Source organism: Poecilia latipinna, unplaced genomic scaffold (genome assembly GCF_001443285.1).
Source record: "Poecilia latipinna isolate Pla-1442-1.1 unplaced genomic scaffold, P_latipinna-1.0 Scaffold217, whole genome shotgun sequence".
NCBI lineage: Eukaryota > Metazoa > Chordata > Actinopteri > Cyprinodontiformes > Poeciliidae > Poecilia > Poecilia latipinna.
The window spans coordinates 342,674-359,209 of NW_015112833.1; the positions used below are offsets into that span (position 1 = coordinate 342,674).

A 16,536-nucleotide genomic window follows, 5' to 3' on the forward strand; every position below is an offset into this window, starting at 1 on the left:
GCACCTGTAAACTACAAAATATGGAAGATTTTCTAGATTTTTGCATGATGGCATATTTTTTAATCATCTCCTATCCCTTTAAACTAAACTGAGCAATCTGTGTCTCTGTATGTTTTTCACCATTAATTCACATTAAAAAAAGTACAAATCTTGACATGTTTTTTTTTTTTTTCCTGTATTCTTTTATTTACCCAAACGTAGAGCTTGAACCCTATTGGTCAGTCTTGGATCCAAAATTTGCTTACAAGTGTTTTTTTTGTCTTTCCAAAAGTTTGTATTGATCGTTACAATGTCTAGTTACATTTAATAACAATTTGAAAACATCCTACTTTGATCTCCAAATACTCCTAGAAAATGACCTATAAGGTTGAATTATTGCTTTTTTAAAAACTATTTTTCATGTTTTCTAATCCTGTGTTTTCCTTAAAGTCGGTGAATATCTACACCGAGTTTTCCACTCGGTGTAGATATTCTAATATTTATCTTTATGTGTTGGGAATCAGATTTATGTTTTTCTTTTTTTCTTTTTTTTTTTTTTTTGCTTAAGCATGAGACTTTTGTCACTAAAAATGGCATCTACGGGGTTCAAATTTCATGAATATTTTTGTGTAGAAGGAATAAATGACATTCATAGAAAATGCTGTGGAACCATGCTCATACATAATATTTGTGTGGCAGTCCTTGAAAGAGCGCGTTTTAGTGTCCAAGGAACACAGATGGAGCACAAAATGAAGGGACCCCAGAGGGTTAATGCTGGTTAATAATAACTTCCATCAGCAGCACATGTGCAAATTGGTGTGATGCAGAACAACATTACCTCTCAAAGCCCCCGTCCACTGAAAAAGTTATTTTTTTTCTTTTGGTCCCGTCATCCATTACCCGTGTACCAGCAGAGGCCTTTGTTACTGTTTTTGCCCCACACCTTCCAGTAGCGACTTGACAACCAGACAATGTTTGCACTACCCACCCCTAAGATCCCCATCACGCTCCTGACGGAGAGAGCTCTGCTGCCGTGACAACCAAAGTGCTGCTAGCATTAATTTTCACAACAGATGTGCTGACAAATTGCACGGTGGTGTCTCAGCCTGTAATTGTGCCCGACTCGTACTCCTCAGCTCGCTCAGACTGTACACAGTGTCAGAGTGTTTGGGCCGGACCTTACCTTACATCACCCCCCCACCCTCGCTGCCTCCAGCGCCCCCCCGTCTCCGCAGCAGCCAGCAGACTCGAGCCGCCAACCAGGACGGCTGTGAGAAGAGCGAGTCGGGTTTTGGCTCTGGCTGGAGGACGGAGTAATTAGCTTTGACACAGCTGATGAGTTGCTAATTAAATGTTTATCTGACTCTGGCATCTGTCATAAAACAAATGTCTGCTAGCTGCCTACAATCTGGGGATTATCCCAAATAACTGGGGTCAGGTCCCGCTCGCTGGGCGCAGGGCGCACTCTGAGCAGCCAGCCGTAGAAATAGCAGCTTCTGTCTGCTTTTTAGAAGCTCACTGCACTCACAGTGGCAATAATTATCTCTGTTCACACTCAAGTTGCACTCATTTATTTCATGTTTAGAAATTTAATCTTTAAGATCCTTATTTGAAGCCATGTAATTAAAATTCTCTCTCTCTCTTTCCCCTCACCCCCACTTTTCCTTGAGATATCTGCTCACCACTCATTACAACAGAAGGAATTTAATGGCTCCTGTTACGATAGGAGAACATTGTTATTTGAGTTTGTGGATGATAATTTTAAAGAATTGTGCACAAAAATCTGCCCAGCAGGTGAGGATTTCCCCTCCTCACCTGTTAGAAATCCCAAATCTTTTGTTAATTTGTTGACTGGACTGTTTCATTAATATTTTATTATTTTACTCATTATGTTGTTTAGTATCTCTAATCTGGTTCTTAGTTCAAATCTTTGACTTAGTTCTACGTTTTGTCTTGTGCATCCAAAGAGGGAGTTCATCATTTAAAAAAAAGAAGGAAATTTAAAACTTTTACAATGTGTGTAACGAGGCTAGAAAACACAATGTTCTTCCATTAATTTATTTTTTTATATTTAAATGATCACTCAAAGGAGCTGCTTCCCTCTGTAAATGATTCTCTTTACATATGAAAGAGAATCATTTAAAAACTCAACAGGTGGCTTTTCCAAATAGAAGTAGACAAACATTCCACATTGTTCATGTTTTTATTTATATTTATGTTTATTCATACTTATATTTATGTAAACAACTGTGAAGCCAGAATCACACTCTATCACAAAAGCACTTATAAAGTATTTAAAGGACACAAAGTTAGATGAGGAAATAATTTATTTTTTTTTTGTATTCAATTTTTTTTTTTTACTGATTTTTTTCTTTTTTCTATTATTTCTATTACTATTATTAAGGGCAATTGAAAGCTAGAATGAATTAAATTTTGTGGATTACACCTCAGTCCAGTTGATGGCGGTGATACATTGTAAGCTGCCAATAAATATTGTAGAAGAACAACAATGATCCTGATTCAAATAATTAGATAATTAGAAATATTTTTGCACAATTTGACACTTGTTTGTTGGACCAGAGAAACAAAGTGAAAGATACCATCCCTCAGCACCCTTTCATTGAAACAGCATGACAAAGTAGTCTACTGCAATACAAAAATGATTTGGAAGTAGTTTGAAGAGCACAATGAGTTTGAGGTGTTGATTTATCCTCCAAATCTTCCAGATCCCAACTCAGTCAGGAATCTGTGGGGTTAGAACTGGCTCTTCTCGCCTTACAGCTTGTAAATGATGCGTTTCAAATGCTCTTTAAATGAGAAATTAAATTAAAATCACACGTGAATAATTCATGCGATGAGCTCTTAACACTCATGGCAGCGACCGATGTAAACTGTTACATGAGAGAGATTCATAATTCTGGTGGCGCTCATCATTTGTCAGCCATCAGAGAAGACGTCGGCGTCTTGTTCAGGGGTTGGTGCGACAAGCCCATGATGCTCATGAGTGAACATGTGCGACGTTTTGGGAAAATTATTGTCGGCTGTAGATTCAACACGTTCAAATGACACATTTTTCTGAACCATGCAATACTGAGTCTTCTTGAGGAGCGAGCTGCATTGTCTGAAAACAAAAAATGTAAAAACAAAAACAAAAACATCATCCTTGTTCTACTTCCTGTCATCATCATCTTTGTTGTTTTATCCAGTAGTAACTTCCGGTTGTTGAGCATGTGACTTGTGTGGGGAAAAAGTGTCTCAATTGCAGCTTTCTGAAATAAATCTATTTTCATGCAGCCAAAAAAAAAAAACACTTTTTATCAAAAACATGAATTTGTTTCCATTAAATAAATTGTTTCCTCATAATTCCAGTTTGTACAATTTTATGGTTAAAGTAAATACAGCTGAGAGAATTGCGCCGCAGTCCAGTTCACAAGTTCTGTTTTTTTTTTCCTGCCATAAATAAGACCAAAACACTACTGAACATAATGTGTTCATGTTTTCCGTTGACCACCGGTAGAGAAACGGTGTGTTCCTGCCACATGGCGTTCTGATCACTCCGCTGGTTCCAGTGAGCTGGACAGAGGTTGAGGCTGAAGCAGACAAGAGGCAAACGAGGTGACTGCCAAGAAGTTGAACTTCATGGATCGAGAGATTTAAATAAAATGCAGTTCCCCAGTGTTCCTCTGTCCAACACATTGGACATGTGGGTAGACATAGAACCAATGTCGTGTCCTGACCTATAAAGTAAGAAACCCACAACAGAGTACATTTAACAGAAGGAGAACAAAAGAGAAACATATAAATATCTGCTCCATGTTTGGCTCTACTTTCTATTAAGAACTGAAGAATAAGCCGAGTCTTTTGTCTTTTAAACAAAATGTCTGGACTACGCTCTTTGTGCGCCGCTGCTGAAGTCTGAAATGAAAACGTCAGTTTAACATTCAGACATGACGATCTGAGTGTTCTCACTGACGGCTCCGTCTGGCCACAGCAACAAAACATCCCAAATTAAGGCTTCCCAGCCTCGGTTCATGTTTGCTAGAAAACGCAGCGCCGACAGGTAATAAAGTAATGTTTGTGCATTTTAAGTCGTTTGAGAAACAACTCATTATTTTCCTGGTCAATGTCTTCAATCCGACTTGGAGTATCACATCTATCCTCTGACACTTTAAGCTGCTCTCATTCATATTATTCAGTTTGATTGCAGTCGCATATTTTCATTTAAATGCTGATGGGCTCAAACATCAGTGTAAATTGAAAAGCCAAACTTATTACTGTGGTTTCTTTTCCATTCCTTGGTATGTTTGGATACGGCGGGGGCGGAGGGGATTGAAGCCGTCTTTGTTTGTCATGCAGATTCAAACCCATGGATTTCTATGAATGTAAAAAAGGCTCCAAACTGCACTGACCTGCATTAAAATCCTCCGTTTTTTTAATTCAGATGTCAAACTGAGTCACAGCTCAGGGCAGCGGGTGCCTGGCATCCTGCTGAAAGAGCGAGTTGGCATGTGAGCGAACGGTTCACGACTCACCTCAGGTTCATGACCCTCCAACTGCTTCTCTCTTTACAGCTGGCAGCCTGGACCATAAACGATACCAACCTTTAGCAGAAGCAGTTCCAGAAGTACAGAAACTCTTGTGTTAGGAGTTGCTGCAGCTTAGAGAACAGAGAGAGGTTTTCACTCCCAGCAAAGGCACAAAGACGGGGCAGCACAATGCAGCCTTCTCTGCCAGCCTGCAGGGATGTTTTCTTAAAGCTAAGGTTCTGTGAAGTGACGATCTGGAGTTGTTTGTTTTACCTGTGGACAAACTTGTAGAAACCTTACAAAATTATTGCATTAGGTGTTAAACTCTGTTCCGTGGCCACAGGTGTGTAACAAGATCAACCCTGCCATCGCTAATGGTCCAGTCATTAAATCTGCTCGTCTCTAAATGCTCCACAGTGAGCCATTTGAGGTATTATGACCAAATGGAAGTGATTCAGAATGACAGCAACTCAACCACAAAGTGGTAGACGACATAAACTCCAGGTGGAGTGAATGCTGCAAGTCAATGACTCAACGCAATCTGCTGGGTTTCCTTGGAGAGAAACTTTGAAACTACTCTGAATAACTAATTGAGCTTATTGCACTGTTTGATGACTGGAATCGATTTGAATGTATTTATGATTAAACTGAAATTACTTTGTTTTTTGTAAAGTGTCTCAAGACGACATTTGTTGTGAATTGGTGCTTTATAAATGAACTGAATTGAATTAAATCAATTCACAAACCAGAGTCACCAGATGCTGAGGCACTGAAACTTTCTGCAGACTTAGTAGTGGGAACCTATTCTTGCTGCCTGAACCTTAGTAGTTGCTGAGACAGTGGCACTTTCCTCAATTGCATTGTGTGAAGTGTTAAATTTTGTGCAGAGTTGATTCTAACTTGAGGCTGTTTTTAGCGAGTTGCGTTTTCCCCTCCTACTTCAAGTGAAAAGATCTTTTAATTGCCCATCATAGCCAGACATTTTGTAAAATTTCATTCGCTCAACTATCTGGGAAATGCTACTGGACGGCTCCTTCCACATTTCTGTACTCTAGTGCACAAAGCAAGGCTCATAGAGGCGAGGATGGTGAAGTTTGCTGTGGAAGAACTTGACTGGCCAGCAGAGAGTCCAGATCTTGATCCAATTGGAATGAATTAGAGTGGAGACCTTCTTGTCCAACATCAGTGTCTGACCTCACAAATGGTCAAAAATGACTACCAACTTACTCCTGAACTTTGCAGAATCGCAGGCAGAGTTCAGCTTTTAGAACGTAAAATATCATTAAAAGAAATTAAATCCTGTGGATGGCTTGGAGAGAGCAGTTAAATAGACGAGAAGAGATTCTGCAGATGAAGACATCAGGAGTGAAATGATGAAAATCCACTGTGTAAACAGTCCTTTATGAAACCTTTGTCATTTGTTCCTCAAATTGTACAATCAGCGGTATCCACAGGGGAGAGCATCTGACCTTTGGTGTTCTAATGTTTAATTTGCATTTCTGATGTCTTGCATTTCACCCATGTTGCTGACCTTTTTTAATAAACTATCTTTGAATTTTTTATTTTTAAAGGTTTTGTTGGCTCTAGTGGCCTTTATTTGAAAGTAGTTTGACAGGAAAGAGGGCAATGAGAGAGGTGGATTGCAGAGACAGATTTACTCTGCATTTTGTAATCATTGTTATACCTAAACTCTTAAAATATATATATATATATATATATCTTCTTTTGGCAGTTCCGAAGAGAGAATAAGGATCTCAATAGAAAAATGGCAAGAATTTATTTCCTGTTTTAATTAAAGTATCAGCTCAGGCTCCTACTCCAGGCTTGTAAACTTGATTCCTTGAGGAAACCTTTTGGGGCCCCAGTTTGTGAGTTTTGTTGTCGGCTTTTTTGCATTGTGAGTTTTCAGAAATTGTTCTTGATGGTCTACCAACCTCTTCAGGGTTTAACCTGCCATCTGCTTAATGGCTGCTGGAAATAGACACCAGCAAACCTAATATAGACAATAGATGGATGGATTGTATATCTAAAGTATGGTTTTCAAGAGTTAATAAATATTTTTGTAAAATTTTACATTTGGCTTGATCTTTACTTAGTACAAAATTACTTGAACTTTGTGGTTTTGTACTATTTAGGTTAGATCTCAACATTTTTTACTTTCAAAACATGACACAGATGGGATGTAATGACAAAGAACAGACAGCTGCCAGATTTGCTAAAATACCCATATGGGATGTTTCCTCTGCTTTTAATTAAGGAGACGTTAGTTAGAAATTAACTGTCAATACTCACAATGGTACTTTGTGTGTCAGTCATAAATTTATCTTTGCTAAACAGCTCTACTAACACAATTTTCAAGGGGCCTTCATTTTCCCTAAAGGTGCGTTCACACCAAACGCATTTTGAGCATCGGGTACGTCTGGTTTACATTCAAAGTATGTGGAGGCGCGTTTTGAGCATCTAGCATGGAGTAATTTGAACCGTTTGCAGCGTTTTGAGTGCCCAACGGAAAATGGTGGCTAGAGCTGGTGCGTCTGACGCTCCCTCGATGCACCTCCACATAGACTTTGAATGTAAACTAGACGCGCGAAACATGAGGTGTAAAGCAAAATGTCAAGCGTCTGCATTCAAAGTGCACGTGTCAAAGTTGAAGCCTCGGTGTTTTTTTGACGCGCATAACGTGTGAACGCACCATAACATGGAATTTAGAATTTCCAGATTCTAAAAACATGTCTGCAAAAGGCAGTTACGTGTTTAGCTGATTTTTGTAAAACAAACAAAAAAACGTTCGAAGCGATTCAAATCTTAAAGTTAAAAATTCTTCAATTTGTATCAATTCAGATTAGCTGGACCTGGCAGCCAATTGTACTGGCTTGGTTCAGAGAAGTCGAGACCCAGGTGGACTCTACTGTCATCAAACAAGCTTTAGTGTTTTTGTCAGACAATTGACAAAAAAGTTAACTGGTGCAAAAAATCCCAAGATATTGCATGTACTGGAAAAATGTGTTCGACTCCAACTAGAGAACGTTTGCATGTTCTCAATGCATGTTTACAATGAGACGACCTTTAAGTAGGTCATTGCTTCCAACATCTATTTTCCAAGTAAATTTTAATTGGTTTCTGTATAATTAACCATCCAATGCAAATGGTACCTTGGTTCTAGTCTTTTAATTTCGTACAAGTCCACAATGGCCTTGACCCCTTTCCAACTAGCCTTGAGTTAATAAAGATTTATGAAAAATGAAAATAGTATGAAGGTTATCTACTACAGGAACGTTTTAAATTTTAATAGCACCTCACCTTAACTCCTACAGACGCCGTTTTACTTCTATCCGCTCTTCTTGTGGCCAATTTTTCACATTTGCAAACCAAATAACTAATTTTAATTATATTACATACCATTATTATTCAATTGAACAATCTCAACTTAACATCTACATGAGGTTGTATTTTGTTAATACAACTGTAAATAAATTCAGATAATAAGTAGTTTAAAATTAAGAAATATCGCTTTTAACAGATTTCTATAAATTTAGACTTTATTGATTTTTTTTATATATATATATATCTAGGCTGTCAGTGTTGTTCTAGTGACTGAATATGTTTATGATGATAAAATTGAAGGTACATGGTGAAAGACCTCCTCCCCCCTTGCTGGGATTAAACTTCACAACAAAGGCTACCTATATTTAATTTTCACAACTCGCCTGCAGAGCTAATAAAATGTAATCAGTGTGTTCTAGGTGAGTAGGAAAACTTCCAATAAAGGAAAAGCAAATAACACAAAGACCTCACCGAGCCATGTTCCATGTTTAGAAAAATATGGATGATTTATTTGACCCTACTTTGACAAGCCTTGGACTCCATACCCGAGAAATTTCAGTCTTCCAATGTCAGTGGAATACAGTCTACATCCAAACATGAATGTGGTACATTTGTTGTTAGCAGCACATTCATTCACTTCTCGTCCAAGCACGTTTGCAAAGAAACACGATAATTATCCTTTCAGATACTTGGTTAAGTGGGTTTCTATCTTGAACTCACAAAACAGTGATGAGTTATAGTTGTTTAGAATCTATTTAAAACAGACAGTCTAATACAAAGTTCATCCAGTACAGACTTGTCCATAATACTGCTTCTAGGATAGCTTATTTACAATTATCTACTGGAAGCAAAAAATGAAAAACAAAAACAAAACAAAAAAGAACAAGATTGCCATTGTTTTAAGAACAAAACAAACTAGCCATCACTATTCAAAGTCAAAGATAAACCAAAACTGAATATTTTCTATTGATTGTGCTTTGTAACCCACAAAACCACTTGATATTCAGAAATGGAACATCTGTCAGAGGCACCAAATACGAGTGCAGATAACATCCATTTCAGTTTCTCTCTTGAGATTCTCTAGAGCTATGAGTTAGATGGGGCGTAAAAATATTCTTTTTATTCCTTTATTTTATTTATTTATTTATATATATATTTATAAAGATACTACAGGCTCCCTCTTGTTCATCGCCTGTGATGGTGCTGCTTTGCACAACAGAAGTCACAGAGGAATCACTTTTTGTCTATAACCATGCAAAGCCCTTAAGATTTGCCAGAAAAGGTCACAGATTGTTGGGACAAAGGGGACTGATAAAGGCTTAAACAGACACAATCAGTGTTTTCCACTAAAACATACACAGATGCAGGCCGTTAAGACTGTGGACAAATAGGATTATCCCAAAAACTGGAAGTTGTATTAGGCAGGTTAACTTGACAATGCCCAACCTCACCCCTTCCACAACCCAATCTGGCTTTAAATCTTGCTGGGCATGTTTATGCAGTGTACAGTGTAGTTCTTTGTTCCGGTCTCACAGTAAGCTAGCGGATGATCTTGGTCCTGGAATCTTCAGTTAAGGAAAATGTAGTCACTACTTCCTACTCTACAAGGTGGCAAGTGTAACCATGTTCTGCGATCGAGCCCACCGCCTGGTACAGCAGTGGTTCTTCTGGCACAGTTTAGGTTTGGGTTGCTGTTACACAGTCACTTCAGTCTTGCTGCCTGTGCGGTAGTGCTGTGGCTGTTGTTGCTGCTGCTGCTGCTGCTGGTGGTGCTGTGGGATATAGTGGAGCTGCTCCACAGTGTGAGTTCGTCTGGAGGCAAACACTTGCCTTTTATTTGCTGTCTGGTTCATGGCTAACGTGTTGGAATGCACGGCCACCCCCGTCCCCGGTGCCCCGCTGCTGCCACCGCCACCGCCACTACCACCATTGTTCGAGGCACTGGGATGGGAGTGCATTTTGGTCATCTTGTAGCGATCCATGAGCGGAGTGGTCGGTGTGAACACGTCAGTATGTGAAATGGCGCGGGAAATTGACTTGTCACTGCCATAGAAGCCTCCAGAAATGCTGCTGACCATGCCACGCTTCAAGGACATCATCAGCTTGTCCGGCGACAGAAGAGGATCTTGGGACAGGAGGCGGTCTTGTGAGTACAAGCGGTCCTGCGAATAGAGGCGCTCTTGAGAGTAATGGCGGTCTTTCGAATACAAGTGCTCCTGGGACAAGAGTCGGTCCTTGGAGTACATGCGGTCCTTAGAGTACAGGCGATCTTGCGAGGTGTGACGGTCCTGTGGCAGAAGACGCTCCTGGGAACGAAGACGTTCAGCAGACAGAAGCTGTTCATCTGAGAGGATTCGGCCTCCGTAGGGAGACATGCCCTCAGAAGACATGTTGTAGTCCTGGTGGGGACCACTTTGTGGGACCAGAACGCGGTCCTGGGACATGGCCCTCTGGACACGGCGAGGCCTCTGCCTTTGCTGCGACTGTTGCTGTGAAGACTGCGACTGAGGAGGGGCCTGGGAGATACCAGGAGGTGGAGGTTGGCTTTGGAGTTGCTGCTGCTGCTGTTCCCGATGCTGGAGAGCAAAAACAGAGATGGGGTAAGTTTACTCACAATCTGAGGCAGTTTAGTTGGAATCTAGTGGATGATCATATATAGCTTTGAATACCCTGAAGTCTGGAAGCCGGCACTTATACTTCACACTTCAGAGAACATGACCTCATTTTAAAGACTGCTCACTCAAATCTAACCCTTGTGCACCCACCTGTTCTTGACTCATTTTGAGAACATGCAAAGGAAGAGTGCCTCTTGCTGCCAGGTCAGGCAGGTGGCGCTTACGGGTGTAGTAGTCATCAACTTCTTTATCTGCTACAGAGGAAATGATAATTAGGAAAAGAAAAGGAGGCGAGCGACGAAGAGAGAGATCCAGGATGTGAAGGAACAAGAAAACACACAGGAAGATGTTTAAACGGGAAGGGAAAAATTGGATCAAGAGGAAGTGTAGAACATTGCACACATGGCAGAGAGCGATGTTGACAGACCCATCTGTGTTTCACCTTTCCAAGCACATGAAGGGGAATAGAAAGTAGAGGAATTGCATATTACATGCCAGGCACACAACATCCACATATCCTTGCTTCATCAGGAATGCTACGGTCAGCCCTGGCTGTGTAGGGGGAAACTTTTCAAAGGTCATGTGAAAATCTATAAACAGGAAAGCTCATTTCACAGACATGGAGGGAAACATACAGGCACTTTGTACACACATGCTGGAATGCTATTGGTTCCCAGGCAAAAACAGGTCATCCTTGAGAGCTGCAAGAGGTTTCATATTACTGAGTGGGTGCCTCTTTACTTACGTCAGCAGACAAGAAAACATGCATTTAGAGGCAGATCAAAGTGACAAGAAGACTTTCGCAGATGATCAATTGTAGGAAAGAACATGGAATCAAGGTCATGCCACACAACACAAACACATGCATAAAGACTCATCACTGAATTACAAACATGGTGGCACACATACAAAAGTCGGGCCAGACGTCTGGTCAAAGCAACACGGAATCGGCGTCCGTGAATGTCGGTGAATAACTGGTCCGCCGCTGTACTAAATTAGGAATGAACGCAAGCGGAAATAATTTATGGAGAGCTCCTAAATGACTTTTGTGTGTGATGCTATCTTCTTCTGTAATGAGTGCAAAAGTGTTCATGCCACCTGTCCATATTTGATTCAGCCAAAATCCCCTTTGGCAAGCCACGGGCGCTCGCTGCAAATCGATTCATTATGAGAGATAATAAAAACAAGATGTTCCTATCTCAAGAATAATAGTCAGCGTGATCTGGGCAGGGCACTGCAAGCTCATCAGCCATATTATCATGGAGTGAATTAACGTGAGATGTATACTGTCCTACATGGCAACAGTCTAATGCTTTTTTTCTTCAGTTTGATAGCAATTTGCATTAATAAGCAGAATCATTATTCTCTTTTATTATCTCAACAATGAAACCACTGCTCTATCTTCCCTCTCGCACAATCCTGCATGATCCGTCAGCATGCCCACAGTAGTTAGGCGACAAAAAGAAACAGCAGAGCCTTTTGGCTGTTTGCTGCAACAAATAATTTGCTTTGGAAGCAGAAAGAAAGTTAGCGAGACTGAAGGACACAGCCTGGGGATATTTGTACCGCTTTGTACACCAGCTCTGTGGTCGGCTTCTGTTGTGACAATTGAATTTGTTTGTTTCTGATTTAATGCCCATCAAAAGCTGTTGTCTTAATTTTTTCCCAAGCATTCTTCACATGAAGGGATAACAACTAGCCCTGCGTGCTGCAAAGCCATTTCACACTTTGGCCAGAAACGGTTGCTGGCAGCAGCCGCCCCGTGCGCCAGTGTGGCGTGAACCCTGACCGGAGGAGCCGCAGATCGTCATCCTTCACTTTGAGCGCGTGCCTGCAGTGTGAGGTCGGGCAATCTTGATGAGATTACGCAGGCCTCAAGGAATATTTGCGTTTCCCTTAAACAATATCAGGAGAGGAGACCTCATTACGCAGCAGAAATCCAGCGTAGTGCCACTAAATCAATACGAAACCAAGCCGCGTCGGGCCGGGCGCAACACTCCACTTAACACTGTGCTTCTCTGCTCTGAGAGAATAGGTGGCTGCAGTCTTTAAGTGGAGAGGAGAAAAAGCAACGAATATCAATGACTCATAGTATCTGTGAGATGACTTCACTGATTTCCTGATGGATCAGAGCTGAGAAATGAATACCTCAATTAGATTCAAAACTCTCTTGATTCCCTTTTATATTTGCTCGAATTGGAGTAATGTGAATGAGTACTTTTGCCAGATAACCTCAAAACAGCAGGAAAATCTAATTCTTCTTGCTTCCAGTAAGGAGTCATGGAAGCACACGATGATTCGTTTCTGTTTTTGTCTTTTTTTTTTTCTTTCCATTTTTTTTGGGGGGGGGGTTATCATGCAGGCACCAGGACCGGGATCCTTCTCTTGCATTAGTGCAGTGAACTTGGACCTACTGAGTTTCTTCAGGGATGAGAACCGGCTTAGGTCGGCCTTGACGGCCGCCTCGTAGGAGGGCGGCAGGTGTGACAGGCTCTGGAAGGAGCGCGAGAAAGACAGGTCGTATGGCTCCGTCTGCGAGGTCAGGATGCTGCTTATCCGATTGTTCTCTGGAGACACATACGTACATATACAGACACAGAAGAAGAAAAAAATGGGCTTCCCAACCCTAACTCCTTCAAAAGACACCGAGCACGGACGAGAGCTCAGGCGATCAGCGCAGACGACCACCTGCTGAAGTGGAGGGAAACAAGAGTAGCCTGATGGAGGAGCTGAAGTCTTAGTTGTACAAATATTTCCTGGGGGCTCTAAAGGTGCTCTGAGAACATCGTCTTACGGAGGAATAGTTCGTGGTTGAATCCGTTCCTTTTGGTGCAGGTAAACTAAGTTAACAAAAGACACATCTTCACATTTTTTCACATTAAAGCCATCATTTGAAATGTGTTTCATTGGGGTGTTATGGGATGGACCAACACAAAGTATTGTCTTTCACATTGGGAGAATTCTGTATTTTTAGTTCTTTACAAATAAAATTGTTTTCAGACCCCTTTACTTTGATACACCTACATAAAGTCACGTGTAAACAGAAGTCATCAGATTTGTTTCATAAATGGAGATCTCCGTTTTGTATATCATCTGTCCTGTGAAGGCAGTTTGTCTGTAAAATGTTGCTGTTGGTCTAAAGATCTAAAGACTTTTGAAATGCCAGCTGCATGAACAGTGCCATATAAATAAACCTGCCTTGACCTTCCTGGCGAGAATAGTAGAATTGCTTCTTGTAATCAAGTCTTAAAATGGTCTAGTCAAAGGCTCAGTGGTAAAGCAGGCACACCATATGCAGAAACTACAATCGTCATGTCCCTGGTTTAATTCCCGACCTCAGGACATTTGTTGCATGTCTTCCCCGTCTCTTTTTTGTTGCTGTGGAATAAATCCCACCAGTACTACAAAAACCTTTAAAACAACAGTTAGTGTTCAGACATGAATCCAACCAAGGATCTGTTTCATTAATTTAGAACGTCTGCTCACAGAAACTCCCTGTCAATCAGACTGAGCTGGAGCATTTACTCAGTTTTAGTCTGTAGATGTGCAAAGCTAGTCAACAGATACCCCAACAGAAACTCCTGTCAAGTATCAACTGAGCGAAGCTGAACATGCACATACTCCACACTGAAGATTTTTATTTGTAGAGTTATGAAAATCATTGCTATGTCCACTATGTCCACTTTTATTCTCCACTTTGTGTTGGTCCATCTCATAAAATGTCAAGATAAGATACACTGGAGCCTGTGGTTCAAAATGTGAAGAAGTTGGAGGGTTACTGATAGATTTGGAAGCCAGCATATAAATGAAATGAGGAATAAAGCATTTTTTTACAGCTGGCTGTACTTAATGAATCTTCAAAACCTCCAAACACTCTCCTGGCTGTTAGCTTTGCAAAGAACTCCAATCGTTGTTCTTTCACAAATCTTGCCTTTGAAGTTCTATTTCTGTCAAAAGAAAAAAAAAACCTTCAACATCCCAGTACCTGCTTCTCAGAAACGGTTGCGCATCTAAAACTCCAGCTTCCTGTCGGTGGCAGTGGGGTAGTGGGGTGGGTGGGGGGCAGTATAGGTGGAAACATCACATAACTGAGCGAGCGTTTGCTGTGGGACTGACTCGACAGGTGAGGCGGTGGTTTGACGTGAGGAAACGGTGCTCTGAGAAGGAAACGAGTGGAAGAAAACAAGACAATACACGGAACGGGCGCTGTGTGCTGGAGAGTGACCCTGCTCATGACAGCGTTGTGATGTGATCTGGGACCAGGCAGGGGAGCAATGCCCGAACCGACTGTTGTTGAAACAACGTGATATGGCTTCAGGAAGACACCCGGGGTGGGTTGCTGCCGAGAGGCATGTCTCAAGGACCTAAATCCTCTGTTATTCTCACTCTACTTTTTTTTTTTTCTTTTTTTTTTATCTCTCATTCACACGCATGCATGCGCGCAAGCATCCGGAGTCTGTCCCATTTACCTCCGTCTTCCTCACTCTGTCAATCTTATCTATCCCGCCATGCTGCCACCCACTTTTCTCCGCTTCTTAATTCTTTCTTGTCCATCCAGTATTCCATTCTCTCTCATTTTCTCTCTGGCTGCTTCTCTATCTCACTTCCCCTGTGAGCCTCGAGTCTGTCACAGTGCAGAGCAGCAGCATGGGCGCGGCTCTAAAGCAGCCTCCATTGAACAGATAAAAAAAAATAAAAAATGGGGCTTTAGTAAATTTCTGCAAGATGGAGAGCATGAGACTAAAACGCAGCAAAGATGTAGATGTGACCATCTGAAAGGGACAAAAAAAAAGTTGACTATAGTATAAGAAGGAGAGAAAACTGGACGGGAAGCTGGACAAAGTAGGGCAGAAGGGCGTCGAACAACTGCTGGGGGTCCCGGGAAGCTGCAGGGAATGGGGACTGAAGGATGTGAATGATTCGTAAGTGGAGAGTTCGGCAATCCTGCATCAACAAGGAAGAACCGACTCAGAATGTGGCATGCTGTTAGCGTTCAATAGAGCAAACACGTTTTTACCCCTTCATCAAGACGGACACTACAACCACACAGACCTGGCTCAAATAGTCCCAGGCTTCTGGGAGTTATCAATTTCACACAAAGCTTTGCACCATCGAACTTGAAATTATACGTTACTGCCAACAAATTCAATGAAAATGTCCAAAACTAAAAATCGAGTATGAATACTGTGGAGAGAAACCTGGATAATGGCTGAAATTGGTTGCCTGAGATTCTGGAGTCTCTAAGCAGATAAAACTGGATCACGATATATAAAAAATAACAAATTATTATATTGTTTATGGTGCTTAAACTGAGTGAGTAAGAGTGATGAGCTCGATGATATAAAAATTTGGCTTGTGCATTGAAGTTGCAAGAAATTTTAATTCGATTAGTGTTGCATCACTAACCAGTGACTAACCATTCAGTTAGTCACTGTGATGGCTAGTCACCAGAACATTATCAATTGTCCTTCATCATTTACTGAATTATTTATTCCTAATTCAGTAAATGATTGTTTGAACATCGATTGTAGCAACTGTTGTTTTTTAGTTTTTAAAGCTAACTTGTCATAAACCTCAGTTTCTGACACATTCATATCACCGTTACTAACCATTGTCAGTAGTGGTTATGGTAACCTTCACTAATCATTTCACTAGTTAGTGACCGTTGAGTTTTCTTTGCTCCTTTCTACTATTTTTCTGTCATTTATTTGCATTCCTTGAATGTTACTGGCCTAGCTATGAAGAGTTTCTTGAAAACTGGAAGTCGAGGTATTTTTGTTCATAAATGTTCATCTTTAGGAGAAAAGCTGTTTGCTTTTTTTAATTCTGTTTATGTGTAGGGCTTTCTGTTTGAGAGACGTAGTGCAAAAATTTACTCCTTTAGCCATTGTTCTATAAAACCACACCTCACCACTGGGTATTGATAAAACAATAATTGACTGTTTGGCTAATGATGGTTAATACGGAGGTGTCCAGAGTCAATGTGATCTAAATGAACAACTTTATTAACATCTTCCCTTGGCACTTATTAATAGTTAAAAACCAAACCTATCGTAGGAGAACATCAGTTTCAAACCTGGCAGTGCTTTGCT

The 16,536-nt window shown here is 40.9% G+C and overlaps 1 protein-coding gene across 13 annotated transcripts in view; it reads right to left on the minus strand.

Moving 5' to 3' along the window:
• Nucleotides 1-8,312: 8,312 nt before the first annotated feature.
• The window catches only part of LOC106947011 (protein shisa-6 homolog), a 91,301-nt gene continuing 83,077 nt past the window's right edge, over nt 8,313-16,536 (minus strand). For 5 of the 13 annotated variants that reach the window (XM_015031770.1, XM_015031773.1, XM_015031772.1 and 2 more), the window contains 3 exons: nt 12,859-13,011; nt 10,595-10,698; nt 8,313-10,405 (listed from right to left, as the gene is read on the minus strand). In XM_015031770.1, coding sequence (XP_014887256.1) covers nt 9,524-10,405; nt 10,595-10,698; nt 12,859-13,011 — 1,139 coding nt within the window. In that variant the 3' untranslated portion in view covers nt 8,313-9,523. The remainder of the gene's footprint in view (nt 10,406-10,594; nt 10,699-12,858; nt 13,012-16,536) is intronic. The other 8 variants (XM_015031776.1, XM_015031777.1, XM_015031779.1 and 5 more) reach the window with 3 other exon arrangements.